We start from the raw sequence: 27,830 nt of genomic DNA on the forward strand, positions 1-27,830 counted from the left end.
TCAGTCCGGCGGAGTTTCCACCGGGCCGCTGCTTTGGTGCAATGCGAACACTTAAATCGCTCCTTGTGCGCGGCGCTGTCAGACAGACAGGCGGGAGCAGCAGCCTCCCACTCCTCCTATCGCTACAACAACCACAGGGCGGTCGGTGCGGCTCCATGGCACAGCAGCACTGATGCGACTGCCAAGTGTCATCCTCCTGCAAGCAGCCCGACCTCGGATCACCGCATCGTCGCTTGACTCTGACTGAATCCCGCCCGGTTTCAGGAGGAGGAGGAGGAGGAGGAGGAGGAGGAGGGAGAGCCAGTGTTTCCCCGTCACAGTGATCTGAACAGTGGGGAAGCTCAGGCTCGGGATCCGCTACGTCAAACAGATTAGTCAAATAACCTCTCCGGGGTAGGACATAGCTCCCCTCCTTGGGCTTGCCTGGCTGCATGCATGGGCTGAGGAAGCAAGACAGTCTGCGTTGACAAATAGCCAGGAAGCCTCTGAGGAAACACAGAAGTGCACTACTTTTCTTTTCTTGCCCTGTTTTCCTTTTTTTTTTTTTTTTTTTTTTTTTTTTTTGGCTGGATGAGACGCCTGTGGTGATCCTCCGGCAGCGTCTCTTCCTCTCCTACCCCCACCCCGGTGCGAAATGGCGAAAGAAAACGGCGAGTCCAGCGATGGGTCTTGGAAAAAGCACGTCGATGACATCAAGAAAATATTTGACTTCAAGGAAGTCCTTGGGACGTGAGTAACAAGATAACGCAGCCTTCGCGGGCGACAAGAAACTTTGTATCCAGTTGTGCTAATTAGCGCCAGACAACAATGACACATTGTAACGCTGAACGGAAACGAAAAGCAGACTGACAGCTGTTGAATATTTGTTGAAGTCACTGAGAATTGCTCGACGGTGACAGACAGAGATTGGGCCTTTTGAACTTACTGCCCGCTGAAAGAGACGTTTTTAAAATCCAATCAGGGCCAGGATCAGTTAATTGCTCAGAGAGGGGTGGTGGTAATAATGCTCCATGTCCCTCTTCACGTCACATTTCATTCAGAAACTACTGCAGCCTGTTTTTGTTCTCCCCACAGATCAGATCAGATCAGATCAGCATGTACACAGAGGCAGCCATTTGTTTGGGGTCGTTTTGTACAACAGAACAAGTGTGACAAAGGCAACAGGCCTTATTTGCATACACAAACGATGAAATCAGCTCCCAAATTAAAGGACCATCTGTGATGACTTGATGTGCTCCTGTGCTCCATCTCTTGCTCTCTTCCTCAAACAAGGGGACAGATCGTAGTTGGGAAACATTGTGTCTGGGTTTATGGATTCATCTCGCTGCCACAGACACTTGTTTGTACAGTAAAGTCTTATGAGGATTTGAAGTTTCATTTGGCTTGTTCTTGTAGTTCAGGGACCACTTTGGTTGAAGTCATTCTCTTGCCCTTGGACCACAGAGGAAGCAAATTCCAGAGTTTATTTTGGTCCACTGTTAGTGCTGCTTGACTTCATGTCTTGTCTTCTTTGAATAAGTTATGCCACAGAAAGGGGGCCAGAGTGTCCCCCTGTATAGAAGACCCCGATCTGATAAAGGAAACTGGTCTAGATTAGGCCGTACAACGCTCAGGCTGTGAGTATTGTGATAGACTGCTCGGTGGTTTCACACATTTAATGAGTATATTTCTCATTTCCCCGCTGGTCTTTGTCCCCTAAAGTCATGCCCCTCCTCCCTTGACTGGGAGTAATTTAATGTGGTGATGTTTGTGTTGTCGGGGATTCTGGGAAGGCCCGTGTCTCCCTGGGGAAAAGTGTGTTTTTTTTTAAATCTGCCCTCAGAAACTGGTGTCAAGCTGAGCAAAAAAATGGCCTCTAGTCACTGCAATTATAGCTAAAATGGGAAGGAGGTCATTCATAAACTATAAGACACACTCATTGTGGTTTGCTCCTGTTAGATAAGCAAATTGATCATGTGTAAACTTGATAAGGCTTGCCTCCCCACCTTCTAATTATGTGAAACTCTATAGACTGCTCAGCGTGACCGCAGACCTGTTTTTCCTGAGCAGCCGTATCATAAAATTCTCGTACAGATTTGTGATTCATAAAGTGCAGTTCAGCTTTTGTGCTGAACAGTCAGACATTCCTACCTGGAGGCAGTTTTGATTTCCCCAAGGCTTTCATTTATGTGTGAAGAGCCTCTGAATAACACCAGTGAATCATCGTGATTTACTGTCCACACAGTGACCAGGTTGGAGGAACACAGATCCCTCGCCCACAACCCGACACACATCTCCGGGGCCAGTTTGCCGCTGTTTGGCCTTTTATGCTACATATTGTACAGCATGTACTCATGCTGATTGTCTTTCAGTAAGTCCCATTTACCTGTTCCTGTGCATCTTAATCAGGAAGTGCTATATTGCTGCTCAGTGGGGTTCACAACAGGCCACCTAGGGCAGAATAGTCCAGCAGCCCTGCAGCTTTACCTGGATTAAAAATGGATGAGAGGGACTGTTGGTCAGAGGAAGAGACACAGATTATCCTCCTCCTCCTCCTCCTCCTCCTCCTCCTCCTCCTCCTCCTCCTCCTGCTCTAACTTTTAACTGTAGACTTCTCTTCAGGTTTCCTCTGGTCAAAGAGGGATCATCCCTCTGCAGCGCCTCATTGCTCTCCACACTCCAGCAGTGGAAACTCACTAAGTACATTTACTCGCGTACAGTGCTTTCAGTTTCGAAGATCTTTCTATTTTATCTTCATTTATACTTCTACTCCGCTACATGTCAGAGGAAAATATTGTACGTTTTACTGCAGTGCACTTAACAGAATGCTGTATTTATTTGTTATTTTTGAGTTTTGACTCACTAAACTTATGAAATATGATGCATTTTATGTAAACTACCCATCAGTCTGAAGTAGTTCAAATTTTCAAACTTCAGAAATCAGTAACAATAATCAAACATAAGATAACAGAAAGCTATTTATTGATATATTGTACATTTTATTGATACCATAAGTATATCTGCTTATGCAATTGTTGATGCTAATATTTCTGTATTTTAAAATTTAAAATGTTGGACATTTTCCACCACCTAAAATCTGGGATAAATTGATCCTGAGAGGCACAGTTTTCTCAGGTTACTGTCATTGTTCAATTACGTTGCCTGTGATATTTGGTTTTCTGAAACGATGTGTTAGTTTAAAACAATGAACGTCAACGCGTTTTACAAAGAAGGAGGATTGGATTTCAGCAGCAGCTGGAGGCCGCGCTGTCTGTGTGAACATTATGACTGATCAGATATTAACAGGAGTTTGAGAGCAGAACGCCTGCGGCGGTGTCAGTAATGCTTTGGCCATACTTCTTTCCTGTGCTTTCTTGCTTTAGATGTTGTGAGCTAATGAGATCATCGCCGCTGAAGCCATTCCTCCTTCCTCACCGCCACTTGTCTTGCGGCTAATTTCAGACCTGTAAGCTGCTGATACTCTGTGGAAGCAAATTAACTAACCTGACCACAAGCGCCTTCAGAGATCCCAGTGGGCAAAGTGCTGTAAATGTGCAGCATAAGGCAGGGCTACCACTCACAGCAGGGACGCTGGGACGTTTGTCTTGTTTTTAACATCAAACTAGAGCCTGACTTAGCCACGAAGCAGTAACACAGAATTTTATGAGCTGTATTTAATGTGGATCAGTCACATCAAAGCCAAAACTTTACCTGCTTAAAAAGGTCAGTATTGTTGTGGATACTGATTACAGCATATCACATTGGTGCTGCTGTACTGATAACTGAATGGACTGATACAGTATATCAGCCAGTATTACCTTACCCATATTTGTTATCAGTTTACACTGGCCATTAAAGAGCAAAAAAAGCTGTGGTGGAGAAATGAAAGATGTTTGAGGTCATTTAGAAATAGTCTCGAGAGTGAACCGGAAAAGAGGCGTTGCAGGCCGGGAAACCAAAACAATGAGCTGAAAGATGCTAAAACGCTCCGAGCTAGAGCTGAAGGAACTGTAGACTCAAGTGAAGTGCATCAATTTCTAAACTCTGAAATTTCAGTATCTGCCTCAAAAATCCAGTATCAGACTCTTCAACATACGTCACTCAGGTGAATAACTTCCAGCGTTCACTCATTTAATGTATTTAAATATAGTGGCTTAAAAGCCGTCCAAAAATGATGCTTTCCAATTGCACCCTTTTCTAAGTGCTTTGTCGTGTATTTCCAGAATCCCACTCTCTGAGATTAAAGTGCCGAAGTCGTCCTCTGTCAGCTCCCACTGCAGGGCCAAACAGAGCTGCGCCACAGCTGACTCGTTCATGTCACTTTTTGCCCCGTAAAGCCACAATCCTTGCCTTTACCTTCCCTTTTGCCAGGAGGAAAGGAGGAAACCTAAAGTATTATTTCTCAGTTTGAGATTAATGAAAAATACAGCCCATATGAAACTGACCTTGGCTCTAACAAAACCCTGCTCGTCTGAGATGCATTAAAGTGTTTGCTGTTGCCTCCATGCATTGATCATTCTCTGAAACACAGCTTGTGTAGAGACTAGAGGGGTCCTTGAAAGCAGCCTGAAAGCAGTGAAAATGGCAGCTAGGCAACTGGGATGGTGGAAGTCCTTGGTTGACTCTCCTGAAGAAGACACTACCTACCACTTCTCACCACCACCACTGTCCTCCAGCTCAGTTCAGTGTGGGAGGACGTACTTTGTCATGGACTGCAATGATGGAGAGAGAAATAATTTACCAAGATAATGGGTGAATTTGGTGTGCGTCGTAATTTCCTGAGTCTCCATTTGTATTCATGCTCCTCTCGCCTCAGTGAATGCCAACAGAGCCATCGTGTAAAGAGTGTTGAAGTGTACCAGACTATCCGGTATCAGAGCACAGGAGGCAGTTATCACCTTATTAAAATAATTCAGCTTCTCTCTGACAGGCTGGTTCCTGGCTTCAAACGGCTTCCTGCCAAATATTTCCCCTGAGTGTTGGATAATTTTTTTTTCTTTTCAGTTGTTTATGAGTGACATTAGCTCTTATCAGCCTGTGAACTGATCATCGTTCTCTGTTTGATCAACAGTCTGGAGAACACAAAGTGCACATTCCTGGAAAGTAGCCTCAGGTCCACCATGTGCGTGTTGGTGTTTAATGGTTTCCAGTTTCAGTCATTCAGACTGTGAAAGCCACTGGATTTCGTTTGAGACATATTACTGGAGTTCATTTAACTCTGCAGCAAAAGATCAATGCTGTTTACTACCTGGAAGGACAGAAACCCACCAGTGTTGACTCGTCTGGGTCCTGAGGAACAAAGCTGGGAACCATAACCAAACTGTTGACATCATGTCTCTGGAGACGCGGAGTTAAAAAACACACAGGTGCAGTTTTTAGATACGTAATATTTCCTTCAGTACTCTCATTTTATTAGAGGTCAAACTTAACATTTTAGTTTTTACTCCACTACAATTATTTGATATTTTTTATAGGCCTGTAACTGACGGTCATTTTCATTATCAATTGATTTATTATTTTTTATATCAATCGTTTGGCTTGTGAAAGTCAGTAAAAAGTAATAGAAAATGCTAATCTCAATGTTCCTGAAGCTCCAGATGTTGCCTCTGAATTGTTTATTTTGTCCATCCAGTGCTAAAATAGTACCAGTACTAGAATAATCAGTTTGCCCTCAGATAAGACAACGAAAAGCAGCGGATCCTCACATGTGAGAACCAGCAGATGTTTGGTGTTTTTGCTTTAATAGGGTTAAGAATCTACAGACGTGCTAGTGGATCTGTGCGGCTGTAGTAAGGTGCAGCGGATAATGTTTTCAACTCTATTTTAGCATGTTAGCATGCTAGTGTTTGCCAATTGGCACTAAAGTCAAAGTACAGCTGAGGCTGATGGGAACGTTTGAAAGGATGCAACTACAGCCAAAAGGGTAATTGATTAGAATAATAGCTGCCAATAGATTAATTGTCTCAGCTTGATATTCAACAGATTAAGATTTAACATAAAATGGGATCATCTTATAAAGTACGATGATTCATAGGTTAAAATTGGTTCCAGGTCAACCAGCTACAAATTTAAAATGCTACTTAATTGTTAATGCACCAGTAATAGTATTTGAGTAATGTAAAGTAAAATAATATTTCGCAGAGTGTTTGCATCATGAATACATGAATAGTTTTTATGTTGCAGGTAATACTTTGTTTGGATCTATACTGATAAATTTGCACATATTAGCCTATACTGTATGTCGGCAATTAAGAAACAAGAAATTGCAGTACAGAAATGCCAAATATTGAGGTCATTTACAGACACATCATTACATTGTTTTTCCCCTGGAGAGGTCTTGTTATCAGATTCTTTAAAAAGACCATCACTCTATTGATATCACTACTGGCCTCAGTAAACTAGTATCAGCTTATATCAGGTTATAATCGTTATATGTTAAATTTTACATTGTTGTTTTGTTACTTTTACTTAATTAAATGATCTTAACTGTTCCTCCACTGACACTTACGAAGATTCTTTAGAGCAAACATAGAAACCCAAATCCTTAATCCTAGAGGAGCAAGGGCAGTATATTGGCAAGTAGTGATATATTCCAGATGATGATGATGACAATAATGCATAAGTTATGTTAGAAAAAATAGTCATTTTCACATAGTTTGTCTGGCTGACACTATAGTTTACAAAACTCTGAGTAGACAGAGTAGCATATCACAGCTGAGCAGATGGTGGTGTGAAGTCTGTTAAAAATAAGCAATTTGTGTTGGTGCACAACGATCTGCTGCCAATACAACTTTTATTATAAATGTGATGAATCTTAGCTAAAATGTGTAAAAGTATGTTTACTGGACATGCATATAAAAATAATTTGTCAAATGAGTAAATATAAATCCTAGTTTGTCCCAATTATTCAGTATCTTTACCTTTAACAAACTGTATTCATGAGTTTTAGTTGCATCCTTTCAAAGTAATGATCACATCATCCGTCAGATTTCTGGCTAAAGTTGTTGTTGCACCGTTGAAGGGTGAACACAGTCGGCTGCACCGGCAGTAGCTGTACCTGGATTATCAAGTTCCGACTTTTCCATCCAATGTGTTGCGTAACGAGCTGCTGTAATGCATCTTACACAAGATGATTCAGTGTGATTACTCAGCAGCAGCACAAAACATGCACCGCCTGTGAATGTCAATATGCCAGCCTCAGTCGCAGAGACCACCCCACCCCCTCCATCAAAAAAAAAAAAGCCTTCCTCCATCAAGAGTGCCCTGCATTTTCATAATCGCCACTGACGAGCAGCTGAGGTCCGCCTGAACAAGTTTTCTGGATGGTTATTTGATACAAGGCTTCGCTTTGCATCTGCAGCATCAGCCGCCGTTTCACACAGACTGCAGCCCACATTTCACATTAGTAAGCCGGTTTGGCTTGGTTATCCTGCACACAGTGCTGTGGTGTTGTGTGGTGACAGCAGACTGACACACACACAGCTCATAAGAGCCGTGGAGCTCTGTGGCTCTGGGAAGAACTCAAAATCATCGACTATTATTACTCAACCAAGTGAGTGAGGCTGCTGACTTGGTTGTGCGCTCTGTGACACTGCAAACATTTTTGTAGTGTCACAGTCGTCATCAGAATGAGATGTGCTTCAATACAGGGTCCAGTTCAGATGGAGCTTTCTCTCATTACTTAACGCTGCCCCAGATCACATCAAGGATTATTCCAGGGATGAATTTGGTGTGCTGGATGTCACATAGGTTAATCAGTTATGCAGCACAACAACTAACCATCACTTTTATCTTCAAATAATCTGCAAATTATGTTCATGATTAATCGACGAGTCGATGAAATCTTCACAACTCCGAGATTTGTCTGAGCAGCTATCAGAAATCTAAACACATTTCATTTCCTGTGGTATGACAAAGGAAACACTAAATCCTCATTCAAAAAGTATCAACAAATATTCAGTACTTCTGCTTTAAAAAAATGACTGAAATCAATTATCAAAGTAGTTGTTTCTTTCTTTCTTTCTTTCTAATCATTTCAGCTGTCGCATGTATGTATGTGCAGATACAGCATGTGGGCAGTAGCATCACCATATGCATGTCTCCAGCAGACATGGCACCCTTTCATTTCTGTGAATTGTGAATTAGTAGACTGAACGCTTTGAGAGCTTGCTGCACAGTTTGTCATGCCTCATGCACTGACAGAGCAAGAGAAGTCACAGGCTTGGATTCTGTCATGTTGTCATTCACAGGAAGTGATGTTGCTGCTTGTCAATGTGGTGAGAAGAGGGGACAGAAATGGTGCTATACGCTCTAACCACGCTCTCTGTTAGTTCACAGGTTTCCTGTGGTTTTCATCATCGTGTGTCTCCTGCTGCAGAAAGTGTGCTCCGAAAAACCGTGCAAGAGAGTTGCTTGACAGGCTCAACGTGCTGGTGGAGGAATTTTGTTCTTAGTGTCCACACAGCTGTAGGAGTCGGTCGCATGCTCTGAATAGAAAAATGATGCTCATTGTCCTCACGGCAACAGCTGCGCTGAAAAGAAGTGTGTGTATGTGTGCTGCAACAAGCCAGCAAGTAATGCACCAACTCTCTTACACAAGCCCTTGGATTTACATATTGTCCCACGTGCCAGAATGAGGTCAAAGTCAGAAGGGCGTACGCTCCGAGCCCTCTCAGTTCTGTTTGTTTGCTGCGTCTTCCACCTCGGCAGGCCTGGGGCTGGGCTTTGTGGCCAGGTAGTGTGTTGGTGTACCGTCTGTGTTTGTGTGTCGTGGCTCTGACTGACCCTCCCCCCCCTCCCCGTGCGATGGCGGAGTGAGGGATTAGCGTGGATTTGATGGCCACGGTGGGACTTAGTGCAGCAAGCGGCACTGAGTTGAGAGCCTGTCGGGTGGAACTGATTACACTTTGAGAACATAATGGACCTTTTGATGCTGGTCGTCTTGCTGTTTGTAAGGCGGTGAATCACCTCAGGTGTGTTTCTCCACATCACTTTTGTATAACTGATAATGTTCCAACAGGCCACTTATACAGCAGGAGGCAGGAGTGTGTTTTGTTTAATGAAAATATGTTTACATATAACTAAAGAAATTGTAGAAAATAAGGGAGAAACTCGTGGTTTGTGAGCAGCAGTGCAATCACAAGAAATACAAAAATCAAATCACTCCTGCTCAGATTCAATTTTTTTTTCTTATCCTGACATGTTTCGGTAAGCTTTGATCAGAGCCATCAGCCCATCAGCTGATCAAAGTTTATTTTAGTCTTTTAGATCATATTAGCATTGGTCCGATGACCATGACCCCGGGAGTTTCAAGTCATCCATCTTTTTTTAAGATCCTCACATCAACCCATCCTCGTGGCTCATGGACGTAAAAATGCACCTGTGAAGGTGTGTAATGAAAAGAAGAGGGAGGAGGGGAGCAATCATGCTGCATGTTCAGTGAGATTTATTAAGGTGGACTGAATGTTGTTTCATAGCAACAGATACAGATTGCTTGGGCAAATATTCCCTTTATTCAGTATTTGTTTTTAAAGGCTCTCATGTATGGAGACAGATGGCTGAGGAAGACATGCTATCAGCCGTCCTAAATGGGTGTTTTAAAAGTGTTTGCCATGCTTTTGGCTGCACACGAGCACCGAGCGTAAGCCAACGCAGAAGGCTGTTGGCCATATTAGGGGACTTTGCCAGTTCTCAGTAAATATTCACAATATGCTGTTTGTGTACTCTGGCCTGTCTGCCTCTGAGTGCCCTCTGTCTTCTCACCGACGATAAGTTTTCTCTGTCAATATTGCCTGAGCGCATATAAAGCGGGGCTAACATGTTTCTCCTTCTCTCCTGCAGCGGGGCATTTTCTGAAGTGGTGATGGCTCGGGAAAAGGCCACGGGAAAGATGGTCGCAATCAAGTGCATCCCGAAGAAAGCCCTGAAGGGGAAGGAGACGAGCATCGAAAATGAAATCGCTGTGCTAAGGAAGTAGGTACCGGCTGACTGAGCCACGGGGGAGTTTGCAGAAGAAGAACACCACTTAAAAAAGGGTCACCACCTTGCGTGGTCCTCGGGGGGGAAGGTTGTGTGTCTCTCTCTCCACTCTGAGCAATGACTCAGAGTTAGGATGACAGTGCCACTCAGTTTATTTAACAGTCATTGTCAGGCTTAAGTGACTTCCCCGTCGAATCTGATCTACCCACCATTTTGGGTCTTCACAGTGTTCACACGCACACACACCTACACAGGGTACGATAGGATTGCATTGACACCAGGTGACGCTCCATCCTCCTCCAGGGTCTGATGGGTAATTCCCCCGAGAAGCTCAGTCATCAGTCACTATTGAAGCGAGCACGCCAGTCGTTGGGTGTAGTTGCCTGGCTACAGTTGCTATCCTTTGACTTCCTCCTTTTACTCTCTCTCTCTCTCAATTTTGTTTTCTCATACCCTCTTTTTTCATACCCCTTCCTTGTGTGTGTTAGTCTCAAACAGCCTTCAAAACTGCAACCTTAATTTTCTCTTCTGGACTTAGAAAGGAAGTTGTGAAGATTGTTTAGTCCTTTGAGACTCTCCCTGCCTCCTCCTCTTCCACCCCCACCTTTTCTTTTTCAACCACCTGCCCTTCTGAACACGCTCTGTCATCTGCATATCTCCTTGCAGAGGCAGTTTTTTTTTTTCTTTACTAAAACCTTGTTGGTTGGTTGCCTGGACACAGACTCCCAGTATCTTGATCCATCCTATATTATCTCCTTCAGGTGTTCCTGCTGACGGGGGTTGCTGCTTCGTGACTCATTGATTAGCATCCTCTAAGAATCCCCCCTCATTCTCCATCACACACAAAAGGTTTTCTCACTTGTGTGAATGATAAGCTTTGCCAGGTTCATTTTTTGACAAGCGGAGAGAGGACACACAGGTGCACAAACACACACACGCACACACACGAAGTGTAAATACAGGCAATGTGCTGTAACGGAAAGCAAAATGAAAACAAATCTGTTTTCAGGCAGCAGGGCATCATTTTAACAAAAGAAAAGGCTAATTGCACATCACTGGTGGCCTGTGCTGCAATGAAGAGAGGCTGAGAGCAAGCAAAGTGAATTTTCTGTTCTCCCTGTCCAGGATAAAACATGAGAATATCGTGGCTCTGGAGGACATCTACGAGAGCTCGAACCACCTGTACCTCATAATGCAGCTGTAAGTACATCAACCCACCACTTAGTTTGTTTAGGTCAGCCCTTTGTCTCCTGTTCGGCCTGTCATTTGGATAATGTGTTGCGTTTTTGCTTGAATAAGCATCTGTAATGTCCTTGAGGCATTTTTGCCCTCACCTGCATATCTGAGTGATTGCAGTGAGGCTTTAAAGAGGAATGAGTCTCTCTGTACCAGCAGTATTATACATGTGGATGGACTAAATCATGCCATAGATTTTATAATTAACAATAAAAAATGCCATATTGGACTAAAATTTGCATTAGTCCAAAAGCACATTAAAGGAATAATTTGACGTTTATCAGACAGTTGTCTGTGCAGTAAATATGAAGGCGTTTGAAGTTAGCGTAGCTTAACTTAGTGTGAAGACTGGAACCAGCGGGTTCCAATGTTTTTAACTCATTTTCTGAACTGCAAATTTGTTTCATCCAGGTTAGAAGTGACATAGGCTTTCTACTTACTCATTTTGTATGACACTAGAGTAAAGTAATTTTTTAACATTAAAAGAATAAACTTTAGTTTTTGTATGAATCAAACAAGCGAGATACAATGTGTTAAGTGGGTGGATTTTGTTTCCTAGCTGTTTCCCCCTGTTTCTAGTCTTTTTGCTAAGCTAAGCTAACTGTTTCCCAGCTCCAGCTTCATAGTTACTGTACAGACAGGAGGGAAGTATTGACGATCTCATCTACTTCTCAGCCAGGAAGGATAGAAGAGTATAAAACTATTCCTTTAAGATCTTAAAGCGTGAGCTTTAGCTTGTTTTGAGGCTGTCAAAAAGTGTTATTTATGTAGCAACTATCTTGTTAAATGTGTTTTTAAGTCAGTGTCTGTGAAGGTTGCAGCTGTTTCCCTCTGCCTGCCCCATTTTCCTCTCTGTGGTCGTCATCATTTCCGAGACCCTTTTCCACGCCACATAATTTCACAGTGTTTGCGACTAATGCACCAGCAATTTAGGCAGCAAATATCTGCCCCTCTGAAAGGTGCATCAGGTTACCTTGAAGCGTCACTTATGAAAATGGTGATTGTTAGCCATCTGTAAAAGCAGGCACATTCTCATAATTGATGTTCAACTTAATATGAGTCACCTGTTGTTTCTTTTTCCTTTTGTGGTTTAAAGTAGTTGAGACGAATGCTGGGACATCGGTTATAAACACTGCTCAGGCGAAGGGATAAGTTTCAAAAATCACGATTTTTGATAAACACTGGAAAGCAGCATTTGGAAAAACAAAGTAATTTAGCAACACTGACTGATTCAACAACACAAACTAAGTAAACTACAGATTCACAATGACCATTGAATTGAAACCTCTGTTGGATAAAGCAGAAAGCAAACAGAAGGAGGATTTTTTTGGCACCTTTTTAAACAAAGTTACATGGTGCCTCAGATACAATACAAAATTAGTAGTAGTTTAATGTATATAATTGTATCAAATGAATTGGAAACAGACAATACATGAAAAATATCACTTAGTACAAAAATGCACGTGTGTGGAAAATACATTTTTAGTAGCGATTTAAAGGAAGTCACTGAGGTAGATTGAAATAGGGAGGCTGCTTCTAGAGGTCAGGCACACTGACAGTAAATACAAAATCTGCTTAGGTCCAGGCCAGGGGATGTTAATGCTAAGGTTAAGGAGCGGGTACATATGGGTACAAAAGCTCACTGATGCATGCTGGGAAAAGAAAATGTGGCAGTTGGAGCTGTGCTTAATTTGGGGGTGGGGTTGGGATCTGCAATCTCAATGTTATCCACCTTGAGCTAATTTAACTTGCCTAAGTTTTACCTCAGACGCAGACTCAGTCATGTCTGGACCAAAATGGTCACTTGACACATGCAGTTGAAAGACAATAAAACTGGTGTAATATCTAATATTTATTTAATTAGAATAATGATAACGTGATTTGCATTTGTTACAGTGTTTTGAAATGAAATGGGAGTGGGTTGAGAGGATTGTGGTTTGGTCTTCCTGTGTCAGAGCACGAGATCGTGGACGCTTGTATCTGCGTTTCGGTCTCGGTTTCAGAACTGTTACGCCTAGCTGTATGGCGTTTCTGTTATTTTGTGACCTACAAGTGGAAAACACAGGTCAGCCAATAACCAATTTGTAGTCAGTGTCTTTACCTATTCACAAATGGTTGTTTTCATGTAATGTACTGTGAACCAGTAAAAACTGTCTTTTAAGTCAATCTTGAAAACTCACATTGTACTTTAATCTGGCAAACGTGCACATGTGCAAGGTTTTATGTGCACATGTATGCCTTTGTACATGTACTGTTTATGTTTAAATATGTGGGAGTGTATGTGTAGTGCATATGTGTGTGTATATGTGTATGTATTTTTTTTCTCACTGTTTGATTAAAAAAAGCACTGTGCAATCACTGATTTTGATAAGTGCTACATATATAATACACATGTTTTTATTATTACATTAACTGGGCTTCTATTGTGACAGGGTGTCTGGAGGTGAGCTGTTTGACCGCATTGTGGAAAAGGGCTTCTACACAGAGATGGATGCCAGTCGGCTCATTCGGCAGGTTTTGGATGCGGTCAACTATCTGCACTCCATGGGCATAGTGCACCGAGACCTAAAGGTACAACAGTATTAGATATTCATCGAATCCACTGTATTTGTTATTGAAGAGTTAAAAATGTTTTTGCCACTCAACAAGTTAGAGCTCTTCAGTCTTACTGAGAGGGGAAATCCCTGATATTTAACGTGCGTGACTGAGATAACGTGAGCTCTCTGTGTGGCTCACCCACAGAGGTTAAACGTCAGGGATTTTCCTTCTCAGTAAAAGTAATGAAGCCTTGTGGATGAGCCATAAAACTTCCCCAACTCTTGAGTGACAAATCCAGGGGATTTTGTTTCACATTTTGTCTGACATCTTACTGTCTGGGCGACTGAAATAAATCCACACAGGAAAAATACACAAATGCACATATGAACGAACAGAGACAGACAAGCACAGGCTCAATGTTGGACTCTTTCCTTTTGTTTTCAGCCTGAGAACCTGCTGTACTTCAGTCCTCATGATGAGTCAAAGATCATGATCAGTGACTTTGGCCTGTCAAAGATGGAGGGAACAGGTGACGTGATGGCCACCGCCTGTGGGACTCCAGGATATGTGGGTGAGGATGCCCTCTGAGCTCTGGTGGAAATTTGCTCTGAGATAATTAGATGCTCTAGTTGGATAAACATGACCTAATCTAATCTGCCAGTAGCCACAGGTTAACCTTAGCCATCTGCTACAGGCAAACCACCAAACATTCACATTCTCCACCAGGCGCGGTGCCGTGGTGACTGGTCAAAATCTGTTCATACTGTTTCACTGCATGAATATGTTTTTCTGACCATTTAAAAAATATTTCATTGTTCCAGCTCCTGAGGTTTTAGCTCAGAAGCCCTACAGTAAAGCTGTGGACTGCTGGTCTATTGGAGTCATTGCGTATATTCTGTGAGTACTTTCAATTAAAACATACATATAGTTGTTAACTGAAGCTTATTTTGTGTATTTGAACCTTTTTTTTTAAACAGGAAACCATCATTTAGATCAGAAACCACCAGGAAACCACTGAGATTAAAAACTTCTTTATTGAGAGTGTCCTCACCAAAAAAGATAAAACAACAAAAAACTTCATAAAAGAGAGGTTTTCAGTATGTAGTATGTTCACACTAGTATTAAATCTTGTTTGTGAAGTTTCAGTTTGATTGACAATCAGAGTCGCATATATTGTATAATTTTTCATTAGTATACAATGGTTAATTATGTCTGATGTTTTCAATACTAGCACTCTGACGATTAGTCTGTAGTATGGATATTGAATACAGCTTTAATTTAGTGTGTTATTATGCTAACATTTGCTTATTAGCACTAAACACAAAGTTCAACTGACTCTGTGGTGAGCTTCTTTAGTTTTGCAGTGAAAGTGAAAGTTTGAAGTGAAGAAGGCGCTAAACGAAAAGTTAAGTGTCAACAACTCATCCTCTGAAAACAACCGATATCTATAAAAAATTTTAATGTCTGGACCAAAGTGAGGGACCGACCAACAGACCAACATAGTGCCTCCTAGACACACATAACAGTGTGACTGACATTGTGAAAAATGTATCATCAGAATCATGTCAGAGATCACATCCTTACAATATAATACATCGCTTTAAAGACACCCTGAAAGCTGTTTAAAACTATCAAACAACAAATGGAAAACAACACCTCCAGATTCTAATGCACCCCTGTCAATGCTGAACCATGGCTGCTTCAAGATTGTAATAAGAGGGATGCCCACAGTGGCTGTTCCTGTTTTAAAGAACCTATACAGCTCTCAGTGGACAGTGTTACACAAAGCTGTTACACTAATTAAGTAAAGTGGTGTCGCTCATTAGCAAAGAGAAAATCCCTGGTCTCGTTATCCATTCGTTAGGAGAGATTAATTTTAAGTTAATCAAGTGGAAGAGTTTGTGACGCCCTTCTGTCTGGTCATTATGGAATAATTTATACCGTTTCATAATCAGAAGCACAACTTAAATGTACAGCATGGATTTATGATGCATACCTGCAATTTTCATGTCCCTTTTTCCATATCATATGAAAATGGACTGTTTTGGTTCCATTGTTTTTCCCTCTTAGTCCTCATGTAGTCTCTTTAATCCCTCTGAACCGTCTCCTGTTGCATGCTATATGACAAATCAAACTGTCAGTGAATGAGATTAGGCCGCAGCAAATCCTGTTTAGATTTGGGTTGAAGTTTCTAACATCAGATGGATGACTGTTGTTGTGTAATCATCCATCTTCATCTTCTCAGGCTCTGCGGTTACCCCCCTTTCTATGACGAGAACGATTCAAAGCTCTTTGAGCAGATTCTCAAGGCAGACTATGAGTTTGATGCACCGTACTGGGATGACATATCAGACTCCGGTGAGCTACAACATACTGTATGTGTTTGTGTTTTTGTTCTTTTAAAAATTGTATTGCATATTTTGTATAATTGTATATAATTGTATCAATTCTGTTTTACACATCCTTTAGTACCCCTATAATTTCATGAAAAGAAATGTATGTATGGAGTCCCGAAACTAACAAAAAGCAGTAAAAGGCAAATTTAGACAAATTCTAAATATAGATAAATACATAACTAAATAATAAAATTCAAAATAATTATTTTTACCTCCAGTCAGTTGATAGAATAAACCTTAATTTAATTTATTTTTCAACTTGTTTGTTTTTCTATTTTGGGGTGTTGGCACACATCCCTTATTTTTTTTTTTCAACATTTCTAATTTTCCTCAACATGATATAATGTTGAGATGCTCATATATACAGTATGTTGGGCAGAGATTCATCCAGGTGCTGTCAGTGTTGAGCACAGACTAGTGCTAATGAGAGAAATAACGTAGCTACTGTAGCGGACATGAACACATCAGTAGCTAAACACACTTTTCCACTTGCTGCTGCAACATTACCGTATAAACTTTTGTAACAAGGGCCTAAGCATTTTATACTGCTCCGCAAATTTTCATCGGCCAACGTGCTGACAAGTATAAAGGTTTTTACACTTTTAAGTATTTAACAAAGTTTTATTTTGTGATGTACTCATTTATAATATTTCCACAGAGATAATCTTTTATTGTCTTTTGTCAGGTACAAGGCTCCATAGTAATTTTCGACATGAATAGATTTGGGAAAGAATGGTGGCTCTTTCAGTTTCTATATATAACTATAATTATTACGTACATAATAATTATGTTACATAAGGAACTGTATGAAATTTTTTCAAGAAAATGCAGTGTGTATGTGTGTAATGTAATGTAAAATAAGGCGTTAGAAAAACATTTAAATCCTTGAGTGCAGCAGAGTATGCAATATGTTCTTACATGTGCTTGACCTTTTTCAATTGCCTTCATAGCCAAAGACTTCATCAGCTGCCTAATGGAGAAGGACCCAGAGAAGAGATTCACATGTGATCAGGCTCTTCAGCACCCCTGGTGAGAAACTAACCGCCACACACTGCGTCCCAACCAGACAATCACAGGGAACCACACATCTCGGTGCGATTAAACAGCAGTATGACGCAGATTGCCAGGCTTACGCATTTGTCATAGAAAGCATGTCCTCCCACTGTCATCTGTCGCCATGGCTCCAAGCCGCGAACCCACCTCTGCCTCGGCACCACCGGCCCTCAGAGAGAAATCTGCTGAATAAATGGCTCCCAATTAGTGGCTGGCGTCCTGAAGGATCCTTGAAGAATGTGGAAGCTTTAATGAACAATTAGGATGCCTTCCCAGGCCTGAGCCGGAGCTAACGAGAGCGAGCTGGTGTGGGCTCCCATCTCCAGCTGAATAAGTCTGTTAGCCAGTAATGGGCCTTTCGGGTCCCGGGCAGGTGGTCCTTCTGATACAAATATGTGGTTTGTGACACCGGTAACAGGTGTTATAACAGAGTGAAATGGGTTTCATTGACAAGGTTTCATACACAGATATTATGATGAATGTGACAGAGCGTGATACATTGTGCGAGCTCCTGTAAAAACATCGCTCCATCAATCACAGACGTTTTAGCAGAAGGAAAATAAATGATGGGAGCAAATAGGAAAACAGCATGAGGAAGGTTTCCCAACGTATTACAGATACAAATATAAATCACTTGTGCAGTGGTGTGTCTGTATGTGTGAACTGTTATTTACACGATGTAAAAGAACTTGACTTTAATTTACAGGATTGCTGGAGACACAGCTCTCTGCAAGAACATACATGAATCAGTCAGTCGACAGATTCGCAAAAACTTTGCCAAAAGCAAATGGAGGGTGAGTACAAGACGCCATCTTTTTTTTTGCCCATCATATATTACCAAAACAACCGTCTTCAGTATACATAAAAATACATAATACACACAATATTCTCCATCTTTTTGAATTGCAAAATCATGCATGTCTTTCCTCAGCAATCTGTCTGTGCTATTACACTTGTTTACACCCTCTCTTCACAGCAAGCCTTTAATGCGACGGCTGTCATCCGCCACATGAGGCGCCTGCAACTGGGCACCAGCTTTGGCAGCAGCATCAACAGCAACAACTCCGTGTCCAACCCTCAGAGCCGAGCTCCAGCCAAGAGCCAGTCTGTGGACTGCGCCCCGCTCTCCTTGAAGGACTGTGAGTGACACTTCAGACGCTCTCTGTAGATGTGGACATGTCCATCTTTTCGTACTGCACTCAGCTGAGCTGTGTTCACTCTTAAGCCCCCTCCATTGCGCTAATCGGGAACTGTTTGAAAAGCTCTTGAGGTGTCATTTTCAATTAAACCGACCTAACAGGGTTTGACATGAGCCATGTGGTCACAACGGTTCTGGTGGTGTTTAACTAGTTTAAATCCATGAAGCCTGAATCGTCGTAGGTGAAGATTGAATGAGTTGGAAAATAAAAATCTATTTTACCCAGAGCTCGTCTACAGTTAATACAGAAAACAGAAATAAATTATCAGACACCTTCATAATTACACGTCAGACATGCTAACGTTAGCTTCTAGCTCAGACAGACTGACAGTTATGTGTTGTCAAGCAAGAGAAAACTGTTCTGAAATGCAAAATAATAGAATTTTGATCATGTGATAAAACATGAGATTATTCGCGATAAACTATTGAAATTCAGGGATTCATCAGCCCTAATATGTTTGTTACTTCCTTAGTAACCTTAGGGCTGAGCACTGCAGACAGACCAGTGAAGTTTAAACTATTATTAGATGGACTTGTTCTTGGTCTTTTCATAGGATTTATTGAAAATAATTAAAATACAGTCCTCATCCTTTTTAAATTGTTGTTAAACAAAATGCAACCAGTTCCTTATATTTCTAATTTTTGATCCACAGGTTCTCCAATAGCTCCATTGCCATCTGCTGTTAAAGTGTACAATCAGGACTCTGATGCTCCATCTCCTGTACGAGAGGAACCATCAGTAGTGGCCGAACCATCGCGGCCACGACCCTCCACCGTTACCGTCATCCACACGGGGACTAAATGACGCCAGGTTCCGCGGGAGGTGAGCTGGGAGACCACGGAGCTTTGAGCAGGATGAAACCATCCCAGGCCTCGTGATTCAACATTGTTGCCCAGTTTGCCCATCCCGCAACCTCCCATCTGTTTCTGCCAACCACGGGAGGAATTTAAGGAGCTATGGCTCAGCTCCATTTACGGTTCAGCACGGCACCCCACTGCTTCCCTTTCCACTGTCATACAGACCTGGAAGTACAGAGGGTGAGAGGCTCACCAGAAGTTGTTACTGTGGAAGCCATGTTCAGGCTGGATCATGGCTGCCTGGCAGACAAACCAGCAGCTGGTCTGGGAAGTGCCACACTAAAGGGAACTCATTATTGAAGCTGCTGTCGTTTTCGACTGTGAGCGTCTCGAGACAGGGCGCTCCTCGTGTATGCCTTGTGTAAATATCCTGCCTGGACCTGTTGAGTGGACTCATGTTATGCAAGTGAAATATAAGCTTGAAGCTGTGGTAAATAATTGTGACATCATCTGCACTCTGAACTTCTCGTCGTTAATTTTGTGTGGTATTTGCTACAATGGCTCACAGAGTCGTAACTCCCCACAGTATGACAGTATGTGTAATCTCTTTGCTTTAAACTGTGTGGACACGAAACATGAGCAGGATAATGTGCTTTGGTCGTGGAGTGTGATCGCTGAGAGGACCGGTGCACTGCACTAATGCATTGGATTATTTATTTTCTTACAATATATTGTGACTTTTGTAAGGAACCACTTGCAGAAATGTGTTATTAAACTGGACTGAAAAGTTATTGCGTTGAATGATAAAGGCTCAGTATCTAATAGTTGTTACTTTGTAATTTATTTGATGAATTAATTTTAACGTGACTGTGAAGTCCTCCTTGACCACAGGAGGGCAATCACGTGTTGTCGCTTTGTGACCAGTTCTCAGGGATGTGCTCCAACATGAAGCTATCCAAAACCCCCTCTCAGAGTGGTCAGACACTGCTGCTGGGGATGGTGATGGTGAAATAGTTGAAAAGAAAAACCTCCAAATACTGCATGTTATTCTAATGTGCCATTGGGAGGGTTTGACAGTTTTCTTTCCTTAAAATCCATCATTACTGACACGTGAGCATCATGTAACTCATACTTGTTTTCCCATTGAAGACCTTGATTAATAGATTTGGATTGAAATAAAATGTTTATCAGTGAAGTGCACATTCGTGTCTGCAGTAAAAATGTAAAATGACAAATGAAATTGTATCTTAATAAGAATTGCTCCCATTGCAGAATTGTCAGATCAGTAGTGTACAGTTCAGTATAGTTGAAGTATCGTGCTCTGCTTCCGCTCATGAAGTGGCTGGTCTGAAAACAGCTCACTCTCTGTGTTTAATCACTGTGCTTTCATACCAGCCTGTTGAATTTAGCAGAAAGACTCTTTCTCCGTCTCTCTCTTTCACACGGAGAAGAGAAGGGATCTGTCTTTGTGTTTTCTCTGTGGTACCTCTATTTAATTTTAAATCACTCAACATGAATTGGGGGTGGGTGGGGGGGGGGCGACACTCTACCAGAACATGCCCAATATCAAGGGCTTTGCCATCGTGAATTATCTTAAAATGTTGTGGTGAATATCGACATATGGACTTTGAGCCTCTATTTACTGTAAATACAAATCTCAACAACACAGTTTGCTTGGGTCTTGAGTGTTTATTTTTGTCTTCCCTATATTTTTTTTTCTCCAAAAAAAAAGAAACCATCATAAGAAAGCTAAATACAAAGCATTTAAAACGCCTCAGTATGCATGTATTACATATTGTTGCTGTTCTTTGGAGTTGTAGAGATTCATGTATTAAAAAAGAGGCTTGTTTGCACGTGTTGTTTCTTCTTTGATGAGGACTAAATATAATACTATATGTAATACAGTTAGTCAGGGTATGCGCATGTTTCTTACATTAGAAATTGTTATTTGATATAGATTTTAAAATGATTGATGAAGTTAATATTTTTAATAATGTCATTATAAGTGAGTAAATATATAGTAAACATAAGTAAATAGAGTATATTCATGCTTACTCTGAGCATGAATATGAGGTGTTATAAAATGATTGTGCATCTATTTAACTCAGGATACCTCAGCTAAAACGCCTGACTTCACATTGGTTAATCAGTGGCTTTTTCTAATTTCATAAGAGAGGCTTTTAAACATGATTTTGAACTGATGACATTAGTTTTAGACATCTGCTGCCGTTTGGTGTTTCACAGACCTCAGCTGTAAAACTTGCTTGAATACAGTGGATTGTTATATGGCTTCTATCTGTGGTTGATGTTGACGGTACTTTTTAAGCAGCACTTCCCCTCTGTAATCCCACATAAGTCTATTTGGATAGTTTGGAAGTTTTATAACAGTTCATTATAAAGAGGACCTTTATGGACTTTAAATGATCTCAAACATGAGTAATGCAACTATTAAAAAAAAAAAAAGAAAACCGTTGGTTCCCACTTCTCAAATGTGACGGTGATAGTTAATTGACTGTGTTTGCTTTTGAGATGTTGGACCAAGCAAGATATTTTATATATTCTTTTTACATATATATTTTTATGACATATTTTTGTGACATTTTATAGACCAAATGATTAAGCAAATAATCGTGAAAAAAACAACAGTAGATTAATTAGATTAATCATTAATGAAAATAATCATTAGTTGCAGATCTAAACAATAGGAATAAGTGTTTGTTCATGCAATGCAAAACATATAAAACATAAAATATTTGCTTATTTTGGATAATAATAATAATAATAATGCCTTATGGTTAATTCCCTCTGCCATCACACACTTTATCACAATACTTTTCTACATTGATTTTTTTTAGACTTTTGGAGGAAATTCCAAAAAATCTGAACTATTTTGCAATTGTTATTATTACTTTAACACATACGGCAGTGAGGTCTTTGGGAGCCCAGACAATGAGGAAGTAAAACCAATGTCAACAACACACGGGTTAAAAACAAATTAAAACATTTGATTCTGTCACTGATGTTTCTACTGAATAACCGTCAGGGTCCGTGGTGGTGAAGACCATCACTGTGTGAAAGACGCATCTATTAAATCTTGGTATCCTGTCAGCTCACAGCATCACACCTCTCCTCTCTTACTGCCCCCCAGACTCAGATGGAGTGACGGTTGTACTCGTGGGGGGGATTCATCCCGTCGTAGTGAAACTCCCTCCACTGCTCGGTGCTCTCTCTGGTCCTCTCGTTTTGTTCTGGAAGATTAAAAGTATTTTAGAGGATGAATGAGCTCGCACAGTGAATGAACTCATCCCTCTCAGCTGCAGCAGAGATGAGCAGTTCACATACCATCATGCTCCTCTTCAGCGTGGCTCTCAAACTCATTCCTCTTCTCCTCGTGAAACTCTCTTTTCCGTTCATCTGCAGCCAAAACCATCCTCTGCTCAGCTGCAAGCACAGAGGAGGAGGATGAAATAACAAACATCTTAGGTTCAAAAGTTAGTTGCCTTTTCAACTCCAGGCTGCTTTTTGCTGAGGAAGGAGCAGTGAAATCATCACATGTGCTAAACTATGTAACCAACTTTGAACTATTTCAAAATATACAGAAACATCATTATTGCAGTGTGTCAGTGGTAAAAAAAAAAAAAGGTCTGACATAGGGACAAGGTCCCTAAAAGAACCACATAACAGATACATTGATCACATATCAATTGCAGAATTAATATATATCTGCTTCCCTGAGACTCACAACAATGTAGAATCCTCCCTTTAATGTTTTTTTTTGTTTTTACATTTAGAAAAAGTATAATGTTTGGAGCCCAAATTGGCTCTTCATCAGGTTTGTGTTTTTATCAACGAGGCATATTGAAAAGACAATTAAGGAATGAAGTCAAAGAATGTGTACACTCATTGCTCAGAAATATTTAATACGACATGCCAATACAATGATATAAAATATTGTACATTGTAGCAAAAGTCCTGCATTCAAACTCTTTAAATACAAATACGTAAGTATAATCAGTGAATGTACTGTACTTAAAGTATCAGAAGTGCTCACTCTGCAGAAACATTTGCCCTGTGATAGTTATATGGGACAATATTAGATTGTTAATGCTGATGCATCAGTGTGTGAGCAGCATTTTAATGTTGAAGCTGGTTGAGTTACATTTAATGATTTATTTTGTAAGAGGACATGAGCCAAAAAGTATGGGAGTCACCTGATTAATCTTTAACAAAGTAACATTTTAATCATGAAAAGAAAGTAGTAACTACAACTGTAAATAAATGTAGATTATTCATTTGACAAAAAGTACTATATTCTCCCTAAAGTGTCGTGGAGTAGAAGTGTGGAAAATGGAAATACTCATGTAAAGTAACTGTAACTGTTAATTATTTTCCATCATTGGAGAACAGACTGGAAATAAACTGCAGCAACATAAAAGACCCACAGTTTCAGTTCAACGCTCAAATACAAGTAAAGACACACAGACTCAAGACAGTAATTGTTGAAGATCACAAAACTATAAGCTCAAAAAATACCACAGACCTGAATCACAGACAATGCTTTTAGTGAACTTTGTTAAGCTGGCATTTGCGGTAAAGCTGTGATTCACAGAAGCTGATTGTATCAGAGGCTGACACACACAGAGACGCAAACCTGGACCCCCAAGTGATGGAAAGAAGTTAATGACTCAGTCTCACACTTTGTCTTGATCCAGAAAGAAACATGTGGGTAGAAAGTGACATTTTCCAAGTCCATCTTAATGCAGAACTCACATGCCCACATGTACACTGAAGTCAGTGGCTGGGTCACTGGCTGCTGTAATTGTTCCTCATGTTCATACTGACTGTGAGTAGGTCCGTTCCTACTGCAATTACAATGTAAGTGATGGGGGACAAAGTCCACAGGCCTCAACCACAAGTGAATTTCAACAGAAGCTAATATGAGACTTCAGCAGTCTGAGTTACACAAATCAAGTGGGTATTTCACAACATTACAGTCAGCTTACTTTAGTAGCGAAAGGTTCAAACAGTCAGCTCCATTTTTAATCCACATTACCTGGATTCATTTAGCTCCACAGACAGTGAATCCATCATCTTTCATTGATAGTCTCCTAGATTGTCTATTCTGCATCTTTCTGAAACTACAGGCAGCAGAAAAGAAAACAAAGGTGATGTACCTAAACTCATAGTGACTCAGTGACACAGTTGTTAACAAGATTCCCTCCAAATTGTGGATACACTTCACCAAAAATCAACAAAGCAACTTCCAAATGCTTGAATATTTATCTGCTGTGCATCATGTTAAGAACTTGCGGCCTTTTTGAAAACTTCCCACAGCTTGTACCATCAGGTTCAATAAAATACTATCGAACCACATCACCACTCTTCAGTATGAAACTTCCTCTTTGTGTTTTCCAGGACTGGCTGCACTGGAAGGAGAGTAACACAAAGAGGGAATTTTCTAAAAAAAACAACAAAAAAAACATTGTAACTTTGGAAGGTACCCACCTGATTTATTTATCTCATACTGCTTAAGCCCAAGCTTAGCTTCAGCTAAATTTCAGAAAGCATTTTTACACAGAACAGGGATTTTGTGGATTTTGTCTCCCATGTCAAACACTGAAATGAACTGGGATGTGACTATTGTTTCAAGACTTGAAATATGTCAACCTAACCATTGGACTTTATAGCTACAACATCCAAAAGGTTTAGCTTCATTTAGAATTTGGACTATTGAGAAATGTGGACAGCCTCCACGTGACCTCTCTGACCAGCAGGATCAGACATATGAACCAGACCAGAGCCCACAAAGTAGTCGTCTGTCATGTGTGGGCAGGTTAGTGTCAGTGAAACTCAACTACTGACTGCAGTAACATTAGAAAGAGCCATTAGCTGAGGTAGGAAGGGTCTGGGATAACCATGCTAATATTTCCAAACTCAGGTCATGACCTTTGACCTTTTACCAGGATTCCCTACACAAGTCTGTGCGTGCCGTGTGAGCAGGAGCTCCTGTTGGGAATTCGAGCCACTTGGCTGTAAATGAAAAGGTTTGTAAAATTTACAGGGCAGTTTGCAGATCAGTTTTTGTGACTTGCAGATGAAATCATATTAAATAGAACTGGCGATGAGGGCAGTAATCTACCACATTTGGATTGTTATCTCTTTCAGACGTTGTCCTGCTGGGTTAATCAACCATCATTTCCCTCACCTGACACATCGCAGCTGACCTGCTTCTTTGGCTGGAGCATTTGTTTGGTGTCAACATTATACATCATCTTCTCCACCTTCCACTGATACATATATCAAATATTTTTCCTTTGCAAATTTTATCTAGCTGTGAGAAAAATGTTGTGCTTTTATGTCATTATGCAGCAGGAGAGGCTCTTCAAAGTGAGCCCAATTTATTTGTCTCACTTTTTTACTTGGTTTTTCTCTGACCCCGTTCTGCCTGTGTGTCGGCACATTCCACATTCAGCTCGCAAACGCTCACCCACTCATTCGTCCATCTCAGTCCTTTCACTGTGTTCTCTGCTTTGTGTTCATTTTGTTCCTCCTTTAACAGACAAAGTGTCTTGTTGTTACATGCACACAGCCCCCCTGCATGTTACACAACCCGGTTCAGTGCCGCAGTATCTCTGTGTGTGCTCTCACCTTCCTGTTGGCAGAAACTGTACGTAGCAGTGCTGTTAAATCACCCAAGAAAGTCAAACATTGTACAGTATGTGAATTTTTACATCATGTTTGAGGAGGATATTGTCAGATCTACGCTGATGTGAGAGTGTGTGAGCTCCATGCTGCCCCGTGGCTCCTGCTGCAGCCTCCAGGTCTGAGGTGGTCTCTGGCCGGGTCAGGTCCAGAGAGCAGTTAACAGCTGCTGGCTGCCACAGTCATAAAAACATTCAGTCTGCAATAATCATGTTTTCCTGACTGTAAATTCAGCCAGTAAAATATCTGTATTTAACAAGTCAGTTCATCTTTTACTGAGCCACAAGTTTCAGTTTCTTAAACCAGAGAAATGAATCCATCACTGGGGTTATACAGTCCAATGTCACCTGTTCCCTGTACAATACCATTCCTCTTTATGCCCAGGAGGAGGCATTATCTCCTGCTCCACATAGAATTCAGCTGCTTAAAAAACTTAGACTGAAAGGAAACAGTACGTGAAGTCGTGACAGGAAAAAGCTGGCGAGATTTCTCTAAACTCTTTGGCAGATTTTTTTCTTATTTTAACTCATAACAAACCTCTTTAACACAGTAAAGTTTTGTAGACAGGTGTGTAGCATCAAAAAAAATCCTGTTGAACAATCGAAGGAATTAAACTCAGTTTTTCAATCATAATGAATCACTAATAATAAAAAGAGTACAGGTAATTAACATTGTACAGGATTCTTTGGTTTCTTCTTCAATATTTAATTGTTGAAAATGAGACTTAATGATTTAGTAGAATAAATGATTTTCTAGTGAGTCAGCATTGATATCATTATCAAGCTGGATACAACATGATGACGTCCATTCTGGTATAGCAGCTTGAATATCAGTGTGAGAGTAGATCTGAACTCACCATTGATCTCATCCTGAGACTTCACACCCCGTCTGCTGCGTCTCCTGAAGAAGTTTGAGGCTTCTGCCTCCTTCATAAAAATCCTCTTCAGTGGCCCTGCAGTGGAAGCAGTAGGAGGTTCAGCTCACAGCATAAAGGGATAAAGGGAGAGGATGTACAGCAGAGGAGGTGCAGCAGATGTGACTCCTCACCTTGTGGATCTTTCGCGCTGCCTGTGCTGCTGGGCACAGCTGCAGAGTCGGCCTCCGGAGACACTGGGTCAGAGAACAAGACATGAAAAACACAGAATCTAAGCTCTCGTGCTTACATCTCCATGAAAACCAAAGAAAACAAACCGCCATCATTAATGTGTCTAGACAAGATACTCCTGATACACAAATCCACATGCAAGTGAGATGCAAAAAAACAAAAACCCAAGTCCAACACTCTTCTGCAACAGACTCACAGGAAAGTGCAAGGAGCACAGTGAGGAGAGCCAGGAGGGTTGCATATGTCCAGGACATCTTTAGCTCTGTGTCTGAATTGTTGGGATACAAGCAGTGAATGAGACCAGGAGGGAGAGAGGTGAGTAAGATGTGTGAGAGAGGTGGGGTGGGAAGCTGGAGGGGTATTGACTGCTTGTCAGAGGAGGGAGGGAGTGACCGAGCAGATCTGATAAGAGGCTGAACCCAGCAAATAGCAGAGAGAGGACAGGAGGGTGATGGGGATTCAGTTTTGACTTGTTGTTTTCGGTCACTGTACTGTGATTTAAGTAAGATGACACTTTTATGGACTTAACATTTTCTCTTTGGGCCTATTTTTTTAAGTCTTACCATAGAGAGGGAAACTGTAGGGCTCATTGTATAAATTACACTACAGGCTCAATATTCAAACCTTGCCTGGTTAAACACAAACTTATTAGAGAAAAGATGGACGACAGACAACAAAAACACTGCTCCAGAGCAGGAGCTGGGTTTTCTTGCCAAATGTCTCCTTTACAGAAGCAGCTGAAATGGGCACCTCAACAAGGCCGCTCTCTCCACTTCTGCGAAAGCATGCAGCCGTCTGTTTGCTTGAGTTTTTTTCCCACCTGAATTCTGGCCGTGCCCCAGAATGT

At 41.2% G+C, this 27,830-nt stretch overlaps 2 protein-coding genes across 2 annotated transcripts; one reads left to right on the forward strand and one right to left on the reverse strand.

Moving 5' to 3' along the window:
- The first annotated feature begins 80 nt into the window (after positions 1-80).
- On the forward strand, positions 81-21,029 carry camk1db (calcium/calmodulin-dependent protein kinase 1Db). The gene is made up of 11 exons (XM_071494889.1): positions 81-729; positions 9,820-9,951; positions 11,083-11,157; positions 13,626-13,764; positions 14,176-14,302; positions 14,553-14,628; positions 15,977-16,089; positions 17,078-17,156; positions 17,887-17,974; positions 18,157-18,319; positions 19,032-21,029. The coding sequence occupies exons 1-11, from the start codon at positions 635-637 to the stop codon at positions 19,181-19,183; spliced, it is 1,239 nt and encodes a 412-aa protein (XP_071350990.1). The 5' UTR covers positions 81-634; the 3' UTR covers positions 19,184-21,029.
- ucmab (upper zone of growth plate and cartilage matrix associated b) lies at positions 21,023-27,302 on the reverse strand. Its single transcript, XM_071494950.1, has 5 exons — positions 27,180-27,302; positions 26,926-26,988; positions 26,735-26,830; positions 22,519-22,617; positions 21,023-22,424 (listed from the first exon to the last, which is right to left on the reverse strand). Exons 1-5 carry the CDS (start codon positions 27,235-27,237, stop codon positions 22,327-22,329), a joined length of 414 nt encoding a protein of 137 aa, XP_071351051.1. The 5' UTR covers positions 27,238-27,302; the 3' UTR covers positions 21,023-22,326.
- Between the last annotated feature and the right edge of the window lie 528 nt (positions 27,303-27,830).

The sequence above is a fragment of the Trachinotus anak genome, unplaced genomic scaffold, assembly GCF_046630095.1.
Source record: "Trachinotus anak isolate AG129_WGS33_773 ecotype Australia unplaced genomic scaffold, CSIRO_AGI_Tana_v1 ptg000002l, whole genome shotgun sequence".
Classification (NCBI taxonomy): domain Eukaryota; kingdom Metazoa; phylum Chordata; class Actinopteri; order Carangiformes; family Carangidae; genus Trachinotus; species Trachinotus anak.